Here is a 17,699-nt window from a genome sequence, read left to right on the forward strand (position 1 = left end):
CTCTCATGTGCATCCGCCAACACCTACAAACAGACCCGGTGAATGGTAAAGCTGTATTGCACTATGACCATATGCTCGGACAAAAGAGTTCAAACTCCTTGTGAGCGGGGAATCCTAAGCTAACGGAGAATTGGCCTCGACCCCCAGATGGCTGGTGTAAACTAGATGCCAATGGTGCCTTCATTGAAGTTGATGGAACAAGAGGTGCAGGCATGATGGTTTGGAATCAGTGCAGCGAGGTGATCTTTGCATCATGTCGGTTCTTGACAAGATGCTTCTGTGCACTCGAAGATGAACTAGCGGCCTACATGAATAACGCAACACTCGGACTCTAATGACTGCATGACTGCTATGCACAAGATCATTGACCATGCAATCAACGGATCCATTGTTGACGAAACAAGACGCCTTCTTGCGCAAGGGCATGGTACGTGATATCACATATGAGAAGGAAGGTTAATCATGTTAGTCATAACTCATAAGATTGCCCAGATGGGCCATTTTCCTCGCAAACCGTTGTGCCATGCACCAGACGAGATTCTTATGTTCGACATAGTTCTTTTGGTCCATTCTCTTGAAATCTTGAGAATCAGACCTCCCCTAGATTCTCTAAGAATTTTAAGTCTATATTATTTTGACAATCCTAGCTTCAAGATTCTGGAAGAATCGAACCAAAAGAATCAGGCCATAATCGGAAGTCCAATTTGCAAAAAAAAAAAAAAACATCGCAGTGCGGCCACGTGGTGTGTGAGACCCTGGGCTTATTTTGCGTTATATATATATATATATATATATATATATATATATATATATACACTGGCGTGGGCCTATCTTGTATGGGAACCAACCGTAGGCCGAAGACCATTAATCAGCGAACCGAAAAAGCAGCCCATGCATCCCCCCCATTTATAACCGGACGGTTGTTTTAGAGATACGTCTACTCATTTCCACATCTATACAGTGTTTTGGTTGGCAGTTCGACAAAGAAGACGGTCGACAGCTCCTCATGATTAAGTACATGTGTTATGATGTGCCACAGTGACATGCAGTGATAACTTGGACCATCTACAACCTTTCCTTGCGCAGAATTGGGGCTACGTACCCTACGTAACTCGACGTGTCCTTGCTGTCGCCGCAAATGGCATCTCGATCGTCCCTGGCTCTCCTGAGATGAGATTGTAAGTGGTTCGCGCCATGGCCGTCTTGACAGATAATAATCTTTTCTAGAAAACAGTCGTGACAGATAGCAATGGCGCGCGCCAATGGCAACGCTCGCTATATAAACACGAGCGCAGGCAGCTGCACCACTGTGGTCGGCCCCGTAACTCGCCGTGCGTTTCGTTTGCCAAAAATGGGGCCTAAGCCAACGCTCGCCGCCACCGCCGCGTCCTTGCTCGCCGTCCTGGCCGCCGTCCACCTTGCCGTCGCGGCGACCGCGGTGGACGACGCCCCGCTGCCGAGGCTCCCGCAGCACGACATCCCGGCCGTGTTCGCGTTCGGCGACTCCACGCTCGACACGGGCAACAACAACGTCCTGCCCACCATGGTCCGCGCCGACCACGCGCCCTACGGCCGCGAGTTCCCCGGGGGCGCGCCCACGGGCCGCTTCTCCGACGGGAAGCTCCTCACCGACTACCTCGTGGAGGTGCTCGGCATCAAGGAGCTCCTCCCGGCGTACCGCTCCGGCGCCGCCAACCTCACGGCCGCGGACCTAGCCACGGGCGTCTGCTTCGCGTCCGCCGGCTCCGGCCTCGACGACGCCACGGCCACCAACGCCGGCGTGGCGACGTTCGGCTCGCAGCTCGCGGACTTCAAGCAGCTCCTTGGCAAGATAGGCGCCCGGAAGGCCCGCAAGGTGGTGAAGAAGTCGGTGTTCCTCGTGTCCGCCGCGACCAACGACATGATGATGAACTACTACATGCTGCCGTCGGGGAGGAGCAAGTACACGCTCGAGCAGTACCATGACCTTCTCATCGGCAACCTTCGATCTTACATTCAGGTACGTATCTCTTTTCTTGCTCTTTTTCTCCAAAATGTCGGCAAGATCGAGCTTGACTGCCCTCACTAAAGAGTAAAGACCTTTGAGCTTAATTAGTCGAGCACTTTGTGGAGAGATTAGTTAAAATATCACTCCTATAAGCACAGTAGGCGTTGACAAACGAACAGCTGTCATGTGAGCATGATGTATAAGCACGTGTGGGTGTGCTTATTCCGGGACGTGTAGATAGTGGCCGCAAATCTGCACTTGCTTATTCCGGGACGTGTAGATAGTGGCCGCAAATCTGCACTTGCATTTGTGGGAAGAGGACGCGCGCAATCACGCTAGAATCGCGCCTGTCTCGTCGCATGAAAGAAAGGCGGTGAGGCACTGAGCTAGTGAGACAGTGGCGTTATCACGCACGCACGAACCACTTGCAGCTAGGCCGGGCGCTCTGCTCCAGCAAGCAAGCGTCTTAATCGTCCCTACAGTAGAATGCAGATGCGTCATGTGCAGCTGTGCACCACCACGAGCTGGAAACCAGTCGAGATCATGAATTCTGTTACCGTACGTGGCTTAAAGCATGCGTCTTCATGCATCAAATGTGAACGGGCCCTGCCGCTCAATGCACGTACCTACTATGCATGCAGGGCATGTACGAGCTGGGCGCCCGGAGGATGCTGGTGGCGGGGCTGCCGCCGGTGGGGTGCCTCCCGCTGCAGCTGACGATGGCGGAGCTGCGGCAGCCGCCGAGGCCGCAGGGGTGCATCGCGGAGCAGAACGCGGCGGCGGTGAGCTACAACGCCAAGCTGCAGCGGATGCTCGCCGAGCTCCAGTCCCGCTCGCCCGGGGCCAGGGCCGTGTACGCCGACATCTACAGCCCGCTCAAGGACATGGTCGACCACCCCGGCAAGTACGGTGAGTAGGGGCATGCATCCGCGACCACCCACAGCACACATGCTCGCACTGTTAGCCGTGCAGGGATCCCATGCCATGCATACGTACGAGACGGCGTCTACTGTTGCTATTGACTGCTTGCTGTACGCCCGATCTGGTGCAGGTTTCGTGGAGGCGAGCAAGGGCTGCTGCGGCACCGGGCTCCTGGAGATGGGGCCGCTGTGCACCGATATGGTCCCGACGTGCGCGAAGCCGTCCGAGTTCATGTTCTGGGACTCTGTCCACCCCACGCAGGCCACCTACAAAGCTGTCGCCGAACACTTCATTCAGGCCAACATCCTCCGGTTCGACAATTGAATGCTGCTTAGCTGACACAGACACACGGTTCTTATAGGGTCTGTGTCCAAGCTAGCTAATGATGGCTTTGCATACGGAAGATTGTACTCAAGTTCAGGTCGATCCAAAGGGTGGAAACCAAAATGTATTTGCGAGATACTATATAAGTTATGAAGTTCACGTCTGCCACTTATGCCACGTCTCCCCAAGCTTAATCTTCTTTTTTTGCATTTCCACAAAGATTTTAAACCTCTCGGTCTTTTTTCCTTCTTTGCCTCATTGCGCTTGGCACATGACTCCTCCTTCGACATGATGTTCTTGAACTTCTCCAATATCTTGGCTGCCATCCCTTCCCCCTCGACCTAGCAGAGCGAGTAGTTAATTGTAGAAAACCACTGCATTGAAGGCTAGGTTTGTAGGAAACACCATTCTACCAGTTTGGCCAAAAAAACACGGATTGGTGTTTTTTTTTTGCAAAAAACACTAATCGATGGTTTAGGTAGTTTTGAGCATGTTTTTAACGCTTCACTTCAGATGCTATAGGAGACGGCCGAGCCGTTTTGGTCAAAACGAGTCCAACCAGCATGGTTTAAACCCCTCCTCTCTCTCTCTCTCTCTCTCTCTCTCTCTCTCTCTCTTTGTGTGTGTGTATGTGTGTGTGTGTGTTCTTCACTGCCGCCGCAACATGGTGTCTTGGAATGACGGCGAAACCAGCGAGGAGTCAATCCACTACGTCTCATCATCACGATGAGTTGGCTAGGTGTATGGATAGGGTTTATGATTTGGGCGTTTTATCAAGGAGCTCGATCTCTACTGTTGGTTGCTAATATTTTTCTCATACAACTCCCTGCTACAATTCACAATCCCGATTTCAATGTCATTGCGCCAGATTTGAGCGTGGTGTGCAACCATGGCAAGCCGACGGAGAGGCGGTGCTTTTGAAGGCATTCACACTGGCAGGAGGTTCCTTGCGTGTGATTAGAATGTATGCTTATGATCTTTCCAAATTTGAGCTCTCTTAGGTTTTTTTTTTGGGTGTGGGTATTGTTTAGTTTGGATATGTACTGTGCATAGGTTGCAGGTTTGCAATCATGTGATCATTAATTAGTTGGGATATGTGCAAGCATTTGGTCACTGGTCATTGTTTAGTTGGGAGGTTAGATTTGCAAGTATATGCTTAGTGGTCTATGTTGAATGTTTGCAAGTGCTTTGAATGTTAGTTGTCATTGTTTAGTTGGTAGTGAATAAGCTTTTATGCTCAGCTGGCATTAAAAAACACGAAGTGCTCTTTTGGCATAAATCAAGTTTAAGGTTCTGTAGTGGTCCTTGTGAGTAGTTCATTATGTTAAATAAGTGTCAAAATCATTGCGATGGTCAGTAGTGGCCATGTATGGTTGGTAGTGAATGAAAAAAGGCCAATGTCCTTTTTTGTGGGTAAAAAATATGGTTAATGTTTAGGTTGTAGCAAACTTGGTCAATCATGTCTTCCTGGCCAATCTGCTTCATTTGTTAAAGACAAATGTCATGCTTGTTTAATGCTACATTTGGTCAGTGCTTAATGTTCACTCTTACGATGCAATGCCATTTAGCTTACTGCCTTTTTTTCTATTTTTTGTAGGAAGGTAAGAACTATGGAGTAGTTATGGGATATGTATGAGAAGAGCAAGAGAGATAGGACCGGCGACAATATGGATATTTCAGAGGTTATTCACAATCTAACACAAGAGAAAAGGAAACTATAGGATAACTATTAGAAGTTAGTTGCTGAAGTGAACCGTCTCTTTGACGCCAAGGAGCAGAGGGTGTTGGAGTTCAACTATAAGCAGATTAAGAGGGGCGATGAAGAGGAGAGAATATCTCTCAGCTAAACAATTTAGTGGGCTATTTGCAGGGAGAGCTAGAAAGGAGGAGGAAGAGAACAAGAAGATGCAGGGAAAAGGTTGACATGCTTAAGCAGCTAGAGTGTGCTCAAGCCAATGTCATTAGGAACCTGAACTTCAATCACTTGAAAGAGAAGGAAAAGCTCAATGAAGAGAGGATGAACTTGGAGTTTGGTATTGCTAAGCTCCTTAAGGGTGGGAAAAGAACAAGATTAAACTGTTGGGGAACGCAGTATTTCAAAAAAATTCCTATGATCACACAAGATCTATCTAGGAGATGCATAGTAACGAGAGGAGAGAGTGCGTCTACGTACCCTGGTAGACCGGAAGCGAAAGCGTTTAGTAATGCGGTTGATGTAGTCAAACGTCTTCGTGATCCAACCGATCCTAGTACCGAACATACGACACCTCCGCGTTCAGCACACGTTCAGCACGATGACGTCCCTCGAGCTCTTGATCCAGTTGAGGACGAGGGAGAGTTTCATCAGCACGACGGCGTGTTGACGGTGATGATGAAGTTACCGGCGCAGGGCTTTGCCTAAGCACTACGACAATATGACTGAGGTGTGTAACTGTGGAGGGGGGCACCGCACACGGCTAAGAGAAGACTTGGTGTGCCTTTGGGGTGCCCCCTGCCCACGTATATAAAGGACGGACGAAGAGAGTGAACACTCCCAGTGTCATGCTACAGTAATCCCCTGTTAATGGTGCCATGTTATCATGTTACTGTTGCTAACCTTCACTTGATCCAAATCACCATTCAAATTCAAATCCAATCTAAAGTCAAAATTCAAATTTGTCAAACTTCAAATTAAAAAATTTCAAGGTGTGGCAAATAATCCCTGGATATTTAACATGTTGGAAACAACCTCTTTCGAATTCCCAAAGTGCCCCTGGAAATTATTTAGTGGTCCAGCAGCATTTAAAATTGGCCTTTTCAATTTCTATAAATGGTTAGACATCTCCTTTTCACTCCATACTTTTTGTTTCCATCTCATTATATTGTGTTAGAGTTATGTGCCAAGTTTTATTCAAAACAAAACTCATTTGTTACTAAAAGAAAATACAAAGCTGAGGCTAAATTTAATAAACAGAAAAGTTAAAGGCAAGTTATAAAAATTTAAAACAAAGGAAACCCCCTCCCCCGCGCTGGGCCATCCGGCCCAGCTAGCCAACCGGACGGCCCAACCGCCCCCTCCCTGGCCTACAAGGCCACCCCCTTGACCCAAACCCTAACGACCAACCCCACTCCCCCGCACGATTCCCCCTCACTCCCCACTCCTCTCCCCTCCCGATCCGGCCTGGATCGGGCCGAACCCGGCGCCCCAATGCCAACCGCCGTCGTCGGAGGCGGCCCCGACTCCATGTCGAGCTGCCCCGTCACCGAACCTCCTCCCCGTCGCTCGCTGGACGCCTCGCCTTCCTCCCCGAGGCCCCACTCGCTGGACCGCCTCGTCCCCACCGACGCCGCCCTTGACCTCTTCGTCCCCGACGGCGTTCACCTCGCCGTTGCGGACTCCGGCCACCCCCAAGCCGCCTCGAGCCCACTGACCCCCCTACAGCTTCGCGGTGAGCCGCCGCGCCGGTTGCACCTCCCCTCTCCTCCCCCTCTCTTCTCTCATACTCTGCCGCGGTCGCCGCTCGCGCCGTGCGACCCGGCCACGCCCGATGCACGTGATCGCGCACCGCCGTCCTCACGATAGCAGCGTTCGTCGCGCCCCCTTGTGCGCCCACCTCCAGCTGCTGTCGCCGCCGCAACCGTTGCCGTCCCCTGCTGCACCGCTCTGCCTGCTTCTTCCGTCGCTGCCGCTCGCCCCACCTGCCGTGCGCGAGCCCCGCCCCGTGCTCTGCTGCACCCCGTCCTGCTGGTCGGGGCTACCAGCTCCGCCCGCCGTGGCCCTCGCGCCCCGTTGCGGCAAGCCCTGCCGTGGCCACGACCTCGCCCCGCCCCGGGCAGACTACGGGCGCCCGTTACGCCTGCGCCCGCTGCCCGTTAAGCCACGTACGCCCCTGATGGCCTCTAGGCCACTTACACGTGGGGCCCAGTCCCCAGGAACTCTTAAAAAAGATATAAAAATAGTGATTAATTATTTAATTAATTAACTTAATTAATCCTGATATTTAACCTGCTAATTACCTGTTAGTTAAACTGTGACAATGACAGCAGGACCCACATGTAAGTTTGACCCAGTCAACAGCCCTATTGACTGCTGACATCATGCTGATGTCATAACCCTGTTTTCCTTTTAATTAAATCTGTTAATTCCAAAATGTTTTAAAAACTTTATAAATTAATTTTAATTAAACCGTAACTCGGATGAAAATACTTTGTACATGAAAGTTGCTCAGAATGACGAGACGAATCCGAATACGCGGTCCGTTCGTCAGCCACATGTCCCTAGCATAGCGAACATGCAACCTCCCCCCCTCCGGTTCGTCTGTCCGAAAATGCCTAACTTTGGGAAAGCATTCCCGGATGTTATCCCCCTTTGCCGGTATCGTCTACCACCGTGTTAGAACACCCTAGCACCGCGTATCGTCTTGTCATGCTTAGTGTTGCATCTTGTTTGCTATGTATTTACTGTTTCTTTCCCCTCTTCTCTCCGATAGACCCCGAGACTGATGCCGCCCCTGTGATCGATTACGTCGACGACACTTCTTCCTTTTCAACAGAGCTCCAGGCAAGCAAACCCTCCTTGAGCATTCCGATATCGCCTATTTCTTTTCCTCTCATGCTTGCATTAGAACTGCTACTGCTTTCTGTATGATCCTACTCTGATGCATAGCCTGTTTTCGTTACCTGCTTATTGTTACCTTAACTTCTTATCCTAAACTTCTTAGTATAGTTTGGTTAGTGATCCATCAGTGACCCCCACCTTGTCCCAATTACCCCGCTTTCTGTTGGATGACTCGATCAACGAGATCGATGTCCAGGCCCCGACACCGCACATCACCCCCACTAATTGTACGACTCTGCAGAGTTATCATCGAGTGCCGAGGGTGGAACCTCATACATCACTCCTGATGAGATCTCTGTAGTGTAGCTATTCGGTCGTCGTCATCGAGGGTGATTTCCTCCTTAACCGCTTCTGATACGGCTCTGTCGTGCAATCCCTCAAGTGTGAACCTTGAGGGTGGATCCTCTTACGTTCACCTTGATGATTACATCGAGTGGAATTCACCGGGGGTGATTCCTCGGGTTTTGCCCTTGATGTTTGGACACACAGATACTTGGACTTTACAACTGTTACATGGAAAAGCTAGTCGACCCTGAGGGGTACCCGCGAGTGATGTGGAGACGGGTTGACCTGGAGGGTACCCGAGTTGAATACGAGGCATGGCCGGGCATTCTTAGCCCTTGCCACAAGTACTCGAGACGGGGCGACGGGGTCACATCTTTCGCGAGTCTCTGCTCGTGACCGCACTACCAACACACTAACAGTTTGGATATTTGATCCGAGGGGCCTCTGGCCTTATAGCACTAACCATCACGTGGGCATTGTATGGGCGTTCTGCGTCATATGCATCAGCCGAAGCTTATTAGACGCCAGCGACTGAGCGGCGCGCGCCGGGTTGGACTGGTAAGCTCCTGCCTTTTTAAGGAGGTAGCTAGGTCTGCTCACCGGCCACCGACGCAACGTGCAGGAGTTCCCAGGGCGATGGCCCAAGACCCCTGGGGCATAGGCTTAGTCCGGCGTGCTGACCTCTCTATTAAGCCTAGGTCGGGTTGCGGCGTATTGTTTGGCCGAGGCCGAGCATGACCCAGGAAAGTGTGTCCGGCCGGAGTTAATCGAGCGTGGTGGGTAAGTTGGTGCACCCCTGCAGGGAACAAAACATCTATCGATAGCCTGTCCTACGGTAACGGACACTTGGAGTTGTATCCCGATCGATACAACTAGAACTGGATACTTGAGATGAGAAATGGATATGCGAAATGGATAGTATGGCTCTGGGATTGCTTTCTCGCAGGGAGTCGAGAAAGGATCTCTGGCCGAGGTTGATAACACTACTACTACTTTACATTATGTTGATCTGTACTCTTCTATATGCTGCAAGATGCTTGAAGATGCTAGTCTTCGATAGGCTAGGCTTTCCCCTTCTCTTCTGGCATTCTGCAGTTTAATCCACAGATACAACCCTTTCCTTTGATACAGATGGTCTAGATCTGATGTAAGTCTTGCGAGTACTTTGGATGAGTACTCACGGTTGCTTTGCTACCTCTTTTTCCCCTATACCCGATTGTTGCGACCAGATGACGGATCCCAGGAGCGAGACGACACCACTGATGACTACTGAGGGAGTCCTGGATTAGGGGGTGTCCAGATAGCCGGACTATAACCTTTGGCCGGATTCTTGGACTATGAAGATACAAGATTGAAGACTTTGTCCCGTGTCCGGATGGGACTTTCCTTGGCGTGGAAGGCAAGCTTGGCAATACGGATATGTAGATCTCCTCCCATTGTAACCGACTCTGTGTAACCCTAGCCCTCTCCGGTGCCTATATAAACCGGAGGGTTTTAGTCCATAGGACGAACAACAATCATACCATAGGCTAGCTTCTAGGGTTTAGCCTCTTTGATCTCGTGGTAGATCTACTCTTGTACTAACCATATCATCAATATTAATCAAGCAGGAGTAGGGTTTTACCTCCATCGAGAGGGCCTGAACCTGGGTAAAAACATTGTGTCCCTTGTCTCCTGTTACCATCCGCCTAGACGCACAGTTCGGGACCCCCTACCCGAGATCCGCCGGTTTTGACACCGACATTGGTGCTTTCATTGAGAGTTCCTCTGTGTCGTCACCTTTAGGCCCGATGGCTCCTCCGATCATCAACAACGATGCGGTCCAGGGTGAGACCTTTCTCCCCGGATAGATCTTCGTGTTCGGCGGCTTTGCATTGCGGGCTAATTCGCTTGGCCATCTGGAGCAGATTGAAAGCTATGCCCCTGGCCGTCAGGTCACATTTGGAAGTTTGAACTACACGGCTGACATCCGCAGAGACTTGATCTTCGACGGATCCGAGCCACAACCTAGCGCGCCGCACTGTCACGATGGGCATGACTTAGCTCTACCGCCGAACAGTGCCCTGGAGGCCGTGCCCGCAACAGCTCCGACCCTTAGCTCGGAGCCAACTGCGCCGATCGAGGGCGGGTGGCTAGACACCGCCTCGGGGGCTGCAGTCTCAACGGTGATCGAGCCGAACACCAGCTTTATCCTCTGCGAAGCCCGTGACTCCAAGGTGCCGGACCCTGCTCCGGACTCCGAACCCTCCACGCCCCTGCCAATCGAATCCGATTGGGCGCCGATTATGAAATTCACCGCCGTAGATATCTTTCAGCACTCACCCTTCGGCGACATTCTGAATTCACTAAGGTCTCTCTCTTTGTCAGGAGATCCCTGGCTGGATTATGGCCAACAGGATTGGGATGCGGACAACGAAGAAATTCGACGCCCACCCACCACCCACTTCGTAGCCACTGTCGACGAATTAACCGACATGCTTGACTTTGACTCCGAAGACATCAACGGCATGGACGACGATGTAGGAGGCAAACAGGAACCAGCGCCCACAGGGCACTGGACAGCCACCCCATCCTACGATGTATACATGGTGGACACACCCGAAGGAAACGACAAGGACGAACGGGAGGACGCAACGAAGGGTTGTTCCTCCGAAAAGCAGTCAAAGCGGCGGCATAAGCGCCGCTCCAAGCCCCGCCTCGACAGAGACAGCGGTCATACAGACCCAGCCACAGAGCAGGGTGAGCCGGCGAACGATGAACATGGCATCGAGCAACCGTCCGAACAAGGCAACTTGGATAAACAAACCGCACAACCTGTCCCCGGCGAAGATAACAGTCCGGACGACCTCACGCCGGACAAGTTCCTAGAGCAGAAGAACCTCCACAAAAGGCTCGCGCTAGTGCGCGTAGCCTAAAAAAGCAGAAGCAGAAGCTCAAAACTGCAGAAGATGCACTCAGAATCAGGTGGAGCAAAGTACTCAACACCGCAGACAAATACGGCGACGGTCGCCACACAAAAAGCTACCCGAAGCGAAAGCTCCTGCCTGAATTTGATGAGGAGGCCCTAGAACCTCCGCAATCAACAAATAAGGAAGCCACCCGGACGGATAAACGACCCCATGGCCAATATAGAGCGGCAAGAGGCGCCGCACACAAGCCAGCACACGACCCACTCAAGGATTCACATCAAAAAGATGGCCCAGCCAGATCCATCTATGGGCCAAGAAAGCAAGCTTTAGTAAGCAATGCAACACAACAAACATCCGAACACTACGACACACCCAAATACAGGGGTGCCGCACACCCCCTATGTTTCACCGATGAGGTGCTGGACCATGAATTTCCAGCGGGATTCAAGCCCGTAAACATAGAGGCGTACGACGGAACGACAGACCTTGGAGTCTGGATTGAGGACTATATCCTCCATATCCATATGGCCAAAAGAGACGACCTCCATGCCATAAAATACTTACCCCTCAAGCTCAAAGGGCCAGCCCGGCATTGGCTTAAAGGCCTTCCCGAAAACACCATTGGAAGTTGGGAAGAGCTCGAGGATGCTTTTCGGGCAAATTTTCAAGGGACCTATGTCCGGCCTCCGGCTGCAGACGATTTAAGTCATATAACTCAACAGCCCGGAGAGTCAGCCCGGAAACTCTGGAACATATTTCTTACTAAAAAGAACCAGATAGTCGACTGTCCGGACGCCGAAGCCTTAGCAGCTTTCAAACACAGCGTTCGAGACGAATGGCTCGCCAGACACCTCGGCCAAGAAAAGCCAAGAACAATGGCCGCATTAACAAGCCTCATGACCCGCTTTTGCGCGGGAGAGGACAACTGGTTGGCAAGATGCAGCACCAGCGACCCAAGTACATCCAAAGTCAGGGACGGAAACGGGAAACCGCGTCGCAGCAAGGACCAGCGCCGGAATGAGGGAAACAGCCCGAAGAGCACGGTAGTCAACACCGGATTCAAAAGCTCTCGGCAGGGTCAGAAAAAGCTGCCCCTCAAGGATAACAGGCACGAGCTATCTAGCCTAAACAAAATCTTGGACAAAATATGTCAAATCCACAGCACTCCCGGGAAGCCTGCAAACCATAACCATAGAGAATGTTGGGTCTTCAAGCAATTCGGCAAACTCAACGCCGAACACAAGGGGCTCGATACACCAAGTGAGGACGATGACGAAACCCACAAGCAGAGCACCGGGAAACAAAAGAATTTCCCATAAGAAGTCAAAATAGTAAACTTACTTCACGTGACAAAAGGGAAAAACAAAGTGGCACCTATAGAGATACGTGCCATGCGGCCTATCACAAAGGAGTCTCGCCACTGGTTGTTAAAACCGATCACCTTCGACCATCAGGTTACTCCGGAAGTATCCGTAACGCAGGTTGGACCGCCTTGGTATTAGATCCGATAATCGACGGATTCCACTTTACACAAGTCCTGATGGACGGCGGCAGTGGTCTAAACCTACTATATCAGGACACAATCCGCAAAATGGGGATGGACCCAACAAAATTCGCCATAGCAACACTTCCTTTAAAGGAGTAACGCCAGGCCCGGATGCCCATTGCACGGGTTCTCTCCTGCTAGAAGTAATGTTCGGTTCCCCCATAACTTCCGCCGCGAAAAGCTACCCTTCCACATCGCCCCATTTTCAAGTGGCTATCAAGCACTACTGGGACGCGAAGCTTTCGCCCGCTTTAACTCAATACCGCATTATGCATCTCTCACGCTTAAGATGCCCGGCCCACGAGGCATCATCTCACTAAAGGGAAACATTGAATGTTCCTCGCGCGCAGAAGACTATACGGCTGCCTTGACAGCCACACATTAAAACAGCTTCACCAATAAAAGCATCTAACAGGTCATTAAGACCACGGACACGGCTAGGCGAGTCCGGAGCAAATTATAATTGATAGGGGCTCCGCATATGTAAAATAAGCGACAATAAGGCTCAATTTTCCCCATCTTGAATTATACTTTGTTTACTTAGTACAACATATATTTCGCATGGCTATTCTTCTTTCAACGAAGTTCCTCTCTTTTACAGATGAACACCGTGCTACACCCGTCCAGGACACGGCGCAATGGAGACACAGGCGCAGACGTGCAGCAGGGACCCGTCCCAAGGATTCTCTTTAGATTAAGACCCTGCGTAAACCTTTTTCGCTGTTTCTTGTTGATGCACATCCCCCGGATTCACAGTATAACCGAGGAGGAGGCTGGCGTCTTGGCATGTGGCCATGTCAGAATTTCGCACATACTTGGACACCAGGGGCCTATTATCATGGGCATTGCTCAGCCCGTTTTTATAAAGACCGAATACCTTAGGGAGTGTTCGGCATCGCGAGTTTGGCCTTATATGCATCAGCTCCGAATCCTGTCTTTGGTCAAATGTTGGGTTTGCCCGGCTCTTGTGTTTTGCTACCTTACGTTCTGCTCTATCGGCTAAGGCGGCACCAGGAGAACTACTGCGATTGTGCCCCAGTTCAGCCAGGCGAGCACCTCAGCAGAGAAAGCCGAAAACTGACTGTCATGATATAGTGTGAGACTGGTCAACCACTCGATGACCTATCAGAGTCTTCGGGATTCCTCCGCATTAACGAAGGGCCGTTTCTCGGCCAGGCACACACGCGCCCCGAGATCGGGCGAGCGCGGCGCCACCAGGGGCTATATAGTAGCCCCTGTCAAACTCCTATGGCTAAGTGAAAGTGATAAAGCATTATAGTCCGATTTCCTAGTTCGCTGCGCTATCACTTCCTTCATGGACCAAGACGTTGGATCAAGTGTGAGAATGCGCCTTCTGCGAACATCCCCGCATTATATGCGTGGGGGCTGAAGCCGACGACTGCCATCTTTCAGATTATATACACATATACCTCAACGGCCGCACATGAGGCATTATAATACTTGCAGGCACAAGTATAAAAAGCTTCTACAATTCATCAAAATATTGTTTTACAATAATACACGTTATTCGAACATAATATCCTTCGACACTGCGTCTCTATCAAACGAGCGCCTTGCAGAACTTCCTGAAAATAGTGCTCAGCAGGTATTCGGCCTCCGTCCGAATCTTGGGATGCAACAGCGGCGGCCTGCATCTCCGCCCAGTATGTCTTGACACGGGCAAGGGCCATCCGCACACCCTCTATGCATGCTGACCTCTTCATCACATTGATATGCGGCACTGCACCAAGGAACTGCTGCACCAAGCTAAAATAACTGTTCGGGGCTGGCCTTTCCGGCCACAGATGATTAACGACATCCTTCATGGCGAGTCCGGACAACCTATTCAGTTCGGCCCATTCAGCCAAACGATCGGTCAACGGAAGCGACCGCTCCGGATTGTTGAATTGTGACCAGAAGAGCTTCTCCACTTCGCTATCTTTCTGATCTCGGAAATGTTTGGCCGCATCAGCGGCACTCGCAGCTAAATCCAGATATGCGTCCGCCGAACTCCACATCCGGTCCAACGGAGCGTATTTAGGATCTCCAAACTTCATCCGCAGCATAAAGGGCTTTCCAGCCGCGATATCTCCGGCCTGACGCAGCTCCTCCTTCATCGCTCTCATCGCAGAACGAGCATCCTTGGCCGCTGTAGTGGCCTTCTCCAGGTCTGTCCGCTCCGCCCGATCTTCTTTTTCAAGAAGCTTGCAGCGGTCAGCAGCGTTCTTTAACTTCACAGCCATTTCGGCCATTTCCTTCTTGCTTCGGCAGTGAGCAGCCTGTTCAGCTTTCAGCTCTTCAATTGCCTTTACGGCAACCGCATCACTTCTCCTGGCTTGCTCCTTGGCTCGGGCAAGTTCCGCCCGAAGGTTCTCCATGGCAGCGGCCCCATCTGCATCAAGCGCACACGCTGTAAGATACTGGCATCAAGCTCCTCTTACCAGGTGTCTCCGGAGAAATTACATACCTTGTGCCTCGTCAAGCAGCTTGTTGACAAGCGTGATGTCGGCATCTACCACGTCAAGTTGTCGCGTTAGCTCGGCAAATTCATCAGTCCGGCTGGCCACCGGACACTTCGCCACCTACATAGGAAGGCGGCAAAATTACACCTGGGACTATGATCCTCTGCGTGCTGTCGTCTTCGACAACACATAGAGTCTCAGGGGCTACTATCTACACAGGGCGCATCTTACATGCGGAACTGTCAAAAGGTACATCACCTCGTGTACCTCAAAACCTGTCAGTAAACTCCTGACGGCCTCGTGCAGCCCATTTTCAGCAGACGAAATCCTTTCAATTACCGTACCCATCAACGTACGGTGTTCCTCTGAGATAGACGCTCGCCCTAACAGATCCTTCAGTTCATCCGACCGAGCACCAGGCGGTGCCGGACTCGTTCGATGGCATTTCTCAAAGACCGGACATGGATGGCCTTGGGGGTCCGTATGACTGCCTTCCGGCCCTGCCGGATTCGGAGAAACCCTCCGCGATGATACCTCAGGATCGCCCGCCTCGTAAGGCGGTACGGCAGGGGGAGGCGTTCCGCTCTCCATCATCTCCGAAAGAAGATCCCCCGAAGATGAGCTCTGCTGAGAAGGGCTGAGATCCAAACTACAAGGTAAAATTTCGGTTATTTTCCTCAGAAATAAAACAAGGATTTATCTCATTTTAAACATCCCCTCTCTACTTACGGCTCGGTGGAGGGCTGATCCCCTTGAGGGCATAGTACGGCCGAGGCATCCCCTGGCACAGGACCCTCTGGCGAAGATTTCTTCCCCCGCTTTGAGACCATGGACTCCGGGTCTTCAGAGGCAGTCCTCTTCCTCCCCTGAGTAGAGGAATTTTTGATTCCTCCTTTCCAGACAGCCTCCTTCGGGGATGCAGCAGCTTCTTTGTCCCCCCTTCGCTTTCTTCCGAAGGCGCGATCTCCAGCATCCTGGTTAACACGGGATCCGGCGAGGTCTCGGGAAGGGGGGCCGGACACCTGATTAACATCGCCTTCGCTACCCACTCCTGTTTCAAAGACAACTCTTTTAAGGGTGATGTTTTGATAAATGAAAGGATGGTGTCTCCGGGCACAGGGCTACTTACTTGAGTATCCGGACGATTGCAGCTCAGACCTGCGTCCTCCCTAGAATCCGGACACACTACTTGTGGTCCGAAGAACAATTTGTACATCTCCACGGGCGTCATGCCAAGAAATGTTGGAGAACTCGTGGTCCCTCCGGGTTGAACTCCCACGGGCGGAGGGGGCGACGTTTGCAGGGCAGAACTCGGCGAATTAACATAACCTGCGTCACCACAACCAGACTGATGTCTCTTCCTAGGAGATTGCGGATGCGGCCCTGCAACAAGGGCACGTCCTTTGTCGACCCCCAGTCTAGCCCCTTATTGACCCATGACGCCAGTCATGGCGGGGGACCCGAGCAGAAAGCAGGCGGCGCCACCCACTTGGTGCTCCTGGGAGCTGTGATATAAAACCACTCTTGTTGCCATAAGCTGAACTCCTCTTGAAAGGAGCCCTCGGGCCATGGAGCGTCAGTATTCTTGCTTATAACAGCGCCTCCGCACTCCGCGTGTTGTCCCTCAATCATCTTCGGCTCTACTTTAAATGTATTAAGCCACAATCCGAAGTGGGGAGTAATACGGAGGAAGGCTTCGCACACGACAATGAACGATGAGATGTGGAGGATGGACTCCGGGGCTAAGTCGTGAAATTCCAGCTTGTAATAAAACATGAGCCCCCTCACGAAGGGATCCTTTGCGAAGCCTAGCCCTCGGAGGAAGTGAGACACGAACACCACGCTCTCACTAGGCTTGGGAGTAGGAATAACCTGCCCGTGAGCAGGCAGCCTATGCGAGATTTCACCGGTCAAAAACCTGGCCTCTCTCAGCTTTAGCATGTCTTCCTCTGTGACGGAGGAAGGCGTCCATCGGCCTCAAAGGTCGGAGCCGGACATCGTCGAAGGTCAGAAGCACCTAAAATCTGGGGCCTTGGGTGTTGGAACTCGAGGCGAAGGGCGTATTCGATTGAGATCAAAAGAAAGGAGTAAGGCCTTGGTCTCTTTATAAGAGGTTGAATACCAAGAGCCCTTCCCGTGACCGTTTGGGACTCGTCTTTGATCGAGGAGACACACCAACAAGCACGATTGGGTTACCCACGTCCGTATTGATGAGAATCCCGTAAATAAAGGGGACACGATCTCTGCTTCGACAAGACGTGCCAAGGAAACCGCCTCGCAAATCACGCTGAGGTGGGACAGTAAAAACAGAATAAAGGCTTGGCTATGGTGTGATGACACGCTACGGAATACGTCAGCAGATTAGATTTGTGTAAATATTATTCTCTCTACGACAGTATGTGGAACTTATTTTGCAGAGCCGGACACTATCCTTGTGTTCAAAATCTTCTATGAAGTATTCGGAGGAGGAACCCGCCTTGCAATGCCGAAGACAATCTGCGCGCCGGACTCGTCGTCATTGAAGCCTGGTTCAGGGGCTACTGAGGGAGTCCTGGATTATGGGGTGTCCGGATAGCCGGACTATAACCTTTGGCCGGATTCTTGGACTATGAAGATACAAGATTGAAGACACTTCGTCCCGTGTCCGGATGGGACTTTCCTTGGCGTG

General features: G+C 51.5%; 1 protein-coding gene across 1 annotated transcript; it reads left to right on the top strand.

The window, feature by feature from the left end:
• Positions 1–1,169: 1,169 nt before the first annotated feature.
• LOC125548785 (GDSL esterase/lipase At2g40250-like) lies at positions 1,170–3,404 on the top strand. Its single transcript, XM_048712326.1, has 3 exons — positions 1,170–1,999; positions 2,629–2,896; positions 3,039–3,404. The coding sequence occupies exons 1-3, from the start codon at positions 1,250–1,252 to the stop codon at positions 3,230–3,232; spliced, it is 1,212 nt and encodes a 403-aa protein (XP_048568283.1). The 5' UTR covers positions 1,170–1,249; the 3' UTR covers positions 3,233–3,404.
• Positions 3,405–17,699: the final 14,295 nt, after the last annotated feature.

This window comes from Triticum urartu, chromosome 3 (genome assembly GCF_003073215.2).
Source record: "Triticum urartu cultivar G1812 chromosome 3, Tu2.1, whole genome shotgun sequence".
Lineage (NCBI taxonomy): Eukaryota > Viridiplantae > Streptophyta > Magnoliopsida > Poales > Poaceae > Triticum > Triticum urartu.

Excerpts from the sequence above, each read along its gene's own strand:
- LOC125548785 (XM_048712326.1), top strand. The coding sequence starts at position 1,250 with ATGGCGCGCGCCAATGGCAACGCTCGCTATATAAACACGAGCGCAGGC. Across the intron at positions 2,000-2,628 it reads ACCTTCGATCTTACATTCAG|GGCATGTACGAGCTGGGCGC; the intron begins GTACGTATCTCT and ends CTATGCATGCAG. Across the intron at positions 2,897-3,038 it reads CGACCACCCCGGCAAGTACG|GTTTCGTGGAGGCGAGCAAG; the intron begins GTGAGTAGGGGC and ends GATCTGGTGCAG.